Source organism: Protobothrops mucrosquamatus, unplaced genomic scaffold (genome assembly GCF_001527695.2).
Source record: "Protobothrops mucrosquamatus isolate PMUCROS unplaced genomic scaffold, P.Mucros_1.0 scaffold10633, whole genome shotgun sequence".
Lineage (NCBI taxonomy): Eukaryota > Metazoa > Chordata > Lepidosauria > Squamata > Viperidae > Protobothrops > Protobothrops mucrosquamatus.
The window spans coordinates 1-4,269 of record NW_015396419.1 but is presented as its reverse complement, the minus strand read 5'-3'; the positions used below and the strand labels follow the sequence as shown (position 1 = coordinate 4,269).

The 4,269-nt window shown below is 35.8% G+C and overlaps 1 protein-coding gene across 1 annotated transcript; it reads right to left on the bottom strand.

The window, feature by feature from the left end:
* Window positions 1-844: 844 nt before the first annotated feature.
* LOC107301202 (alpha-(1,3)-fucosyltransferase 11) lies at window positions 845-3,194 on the bottom strand (the record flags this gene model as incomplete). Its single annotated transcript, XM_015830458.1, has 2 exons — window positions 845-1,270; window positions 2,569-3,194. Coding segments are annotated over 2 exons (771 nt in total), but the record flags the coding sequence as incomplete, so codon positions are not given.
* Between the last annotated feature and the right edge of the window lie 1,075 nt (window positions 3,195-4,269).

Sequence of the window (4,269 nt, the reverse complement as noted above, 5' to 3'; positions counted from 1 at the left end):
ACTGCTTATAAGCGCTATGTGCTTAGAGCTCAAAGCATTGTTAGAGACCCCACACACCTATTTCATGGTCCATTTCTGTTGCTCCCCTCTGGGAGGAGGTTTCGAAGTATTTATAGCAGAACTACTAGATGCTGTAACAGCTGTGTAAATTTCTATTCTATTCTATTCTGCCAGAATGAGTGGGGGACCAAATTGTATACTCACTCTCACTCACTCACACTCTCACTCTCTCTCTCTCTCTCTCTCTCATATTCTAATAGTTCTGTTTCAGCCCATTTCTGAATCATTTTTTTAACACTCTTTTGCCTCTCCTTCCTCATCCTCTTTTGTTAAGCGCCATTTTCCTCTCTGGGCACTATCTTATTAAAGCTCTTTAAATAAATAAATGTTTACCTCTTTAAAAATGCGCAAAGCATACTGGTTGCCTAATAGCAATGAACCGTCAGAATAATACATTCACAGCATTTCAAGTTAAAATAGTTCTCTACATGGTCATGCAAGCAGGTTTCTCTCAGGTTCCCCAGTTTAACCATATACATTCCCTTGAATAATTTGGAGGCTGAAAATTTGAACTTATTTCTACTTAATCTTAAGTAATTAGGCTGTCAAAAGTCGATAATATTTAGATTTGATTTATATTCCACCTTTCTTCCTGGGGCCCAAGGCAGCTTACAGGGGATCTGCCTTCATATTTATTCCCGTAACAGCAGTCCTGTGAGGTAGGCTGGGCTGAGAGATTGGACTGATCCAAAGTCAGCAAACTGATTTCCACCATTAAGGGTTGACTTGATCCTAATTCTCCGTGGTCCCAGAACATCACCTTAACCATTAGTGCACCATTGTACTTTCAATTCTCAGTAGGTACGAAGAATTTTTATTCACAGAAAAATAGTATATAACGAATTGCAGCGGTAGTCACTCTTTTAACAAAAATATTTTATAAAAACAATTGATTCAATTCTAATCGATTAAAATATTTCAGCAAAAATGTTATTGTCTTTTTCCGGAATGGTGTGTGTAGTATCTGTGCCTGATTAACACATTCAGTTGTCATGTAAGGCAAGTTGGTAAGAGTACATTTTCTGCCGATTGTTCATATAACATGAAAGAATCCTAATTGGTTAGTTAATGCTGAGTTCTTTTCAAGAAGATTTTGTGCATATAATCCCAAAACTTCCCTTGATGAGATTCATTATGGTGAATCATAGCTGTGAGAGCTTCCCCTTGATCAAGACTCTGCCAGTAATCTTGAAGCCACATTTCTTTCCAGCTGAAACACACAGAACAAAAATATTCTTTAAATCTTTTTTTGTCATAAGAGAGTGACTGTATGGTCAGAATAAAGCATTATTTTGCAAATAAGTGGGAAGATAAAAATGAAAGTAGGACATTACTCACTTGCCAAGACTTTGGGCAAACATTTTGGTATTGATCTGGAACTCCACAGAATATTTATTTCTAAAGTTAGTTAAACCACGTATTAGCTACAGAAATTAATAACCTCGTTGAAAGGAAAACCTGGAAACAACTTTAATATATATATTTGGATCAGGGATGACCAATAAGCTATTACAGTTGTAGGCGTGATCCCAATCATTTTTGCAGACTGTAAAGATCAGTAAGACTAAATATGATAATTATATAGTACTTTTTGTCATCCTACATATTTATTGTTATGTTGCCTGTACTGTACTATGCATCTAATCGCCTGCCAATGTTTTGCAAGCTGTAACATTTTAGGAGAAGTAGATTTAAGGCAAGGAAACACCCCTCCTCTTTGCTTTCCTGACTTTATTGATGAGACAAGCTGCTTTCAAAATGAAAATTCACTTTTCAGTAATTATGCAAAAGTAAATGAAATCGTCCCTCCCATTAAATTTGCAGTTTTAAATTTTATTAGGGCTTTTTGCTTATCATTAATTTCATATGATAATACCGTAAGGTTTGTTTTCTTTTGATATATAGCTTAAATGTAATTATTAAAAGTGGTATATTTTTTCCTTGCCTAATGCCCCAATGAAATTATTTTTATTCAAGGGTTGTGTGTCACACAGATTGCATGTTATTGTTTTAGGGGTGGTCATGATATTGCATAGCTTGAGAACTCTTGTTTTAACTGGTGGATGCTGCCATATGAGAGACAAATGTTGTAGCCTGTTAAGTGCTTCATATTCTTCTATTAAAAGCACAAAAACTGATATTGGTTCAAAAGCTGGCATTCTATAGTTTATATATTCTGCAATATTATGTTGTGATGTCTGCATTGAGAGAATTCCTTAAGCTTACTTTTTATAGTGGGATATAGTGAGAATGTTAATTACATAATTGTATTTTAAACTTAATTTAAATCTAGCCATTCAGTGTAATACTAGATTGTACTAAAATAGCTTTAGAGTACAATGTATTCAATAATATAATCATGTCAAGTCTTTCCAGTCCAATTTCACTTATATGCTGCAATTTTGTCACTAGCTACGTAAGAATGCATTCTATAGTTTAGTAACTCAAAAATAAAATTTAATCACAACCCTGAATGCACTTTATATCCTTAATAATAAATATAGCTACCTGTCTCCATCAGGAATGTCTTCAATATTGCCATAGCCGGGTGCTGGTAAAGAACACCCCATGTGTGTAGTCTGTGCTATGTGAACTTCTGGAGCTCGTGATTTCCCATGAGTTTTTTTGTGGTCCCTCTCCGCATTAAGTCTTGCATTTTCTTGGTCACAGATGAAGCACTCAAATCCATTTAAATAATTAGGTAGGGACATGTCATTTACTCCCCATTCACGCTTCCGCATGTTCTCGAGCAAGAACTGGTTTGTAATGCCACCTGGACTCTTGTAGTTGAGATATTTCAAATATTCATCTGAGTTCCTGTCCAAGAAATCAATGTATTCTGCAAGTTCTTTAGGGCTTCCAAAGTCATCAATAAGAATAATGGAATGATCATCGGGCATCCAGTCTCGTACAGATGGTGAACCTCGATATACAGGGATAGCCCCTACATGCATTGGCCTCCAAAGTTTCTCTGTCATATAATCAGGACATATGGCATTCTCCATAGCCAGATGAAATTTGTATTTAGAAATAAAAATCATGAATTCAGAGTCTTCTGTAGTGGCTGTAGAAGTGTCCATCAATCTCATATTGGGAAGTTTTCGGTTGTTCAGGCATCTACCATAAGAGTCTACCTAGAAGAGTGATGATAATTATCAGTTACATTTTTTTGCCCATCTCCCCCCTCCCCTCCTCTCTCTGTGTGTATACACATACACAACATCTCTCCACACATTCATTTTCTCTTCTCATTCATGATGTCATTTGCAAGCTATTATGCTTTGAAGATGAGGAAAACAGATAAGTTCCTAACTTTTCTGCCATATTTAAAGATACAACATTTGGATTAATGGTCATTACTTTTCACTCAATTTTCACATGAATTTCCAGATAATAGGGCAGAAGCAGGTGTCACACACATGGAAGTCTCACTGAATTTTATTGAATGATCTTCCAATCTACGCAGAACTACACAGAACTGCAATGTGACTTGCATGCAAATTGTAAGGCATGACTTATATAATACAATATAAATGATTAAAAAGAGGATAAGCAGATGTAAGCTGCTGAGTCCCTAAACAAAAGTTTATTGGTGAAAAAGTGAGAAAGCAGCGTAGTATAGTTAAACAATCTATAGGACCTAATTAATATTTGGATAGGAAACCACCAGGAAATCCTAATAAGTTGGGCACATGAACATAACCATGTAGATACCAGTCACTGAGATCAACCCAATGTGACTAGTTTGGCAAAGAAAAACACTGAACAATCTATTTACAGTAAACCTGTTTTTTTTAATGTCACAGAAAAAACAAGTTATTTAGCAAAAGGTATTTTAAAAGCCAATTTATGTAGTGGCTGAAGTGCTAGACTAGGAACAAAGAGAGCTAGCTTCCAACCCATGGGAGACTGCTCTTTCTACTACCTGCCTAGTGTTTTTGTGAGGAGAAGAAGAAATAAATAAATAAAGCGAACAAAAGATTGGGTGTAAGTCCACTAAATAAAATAAATGCCACTGTGGGAAGAATCCAGAGAAAGAAATATTTTGGGAAATATTAAAAAGGCAGAATATATTTCCCCAAAGGATTTTAAAGGCAGAACCACCACCACCCAAACAGAAACCAGGTCTGCAGCAATGCAAGTGTGATAATCTTGTCAGAAAGATTGGAGTCAGGAAGCTGGGGTTAGAAAGATCCCTAGAATCAACAA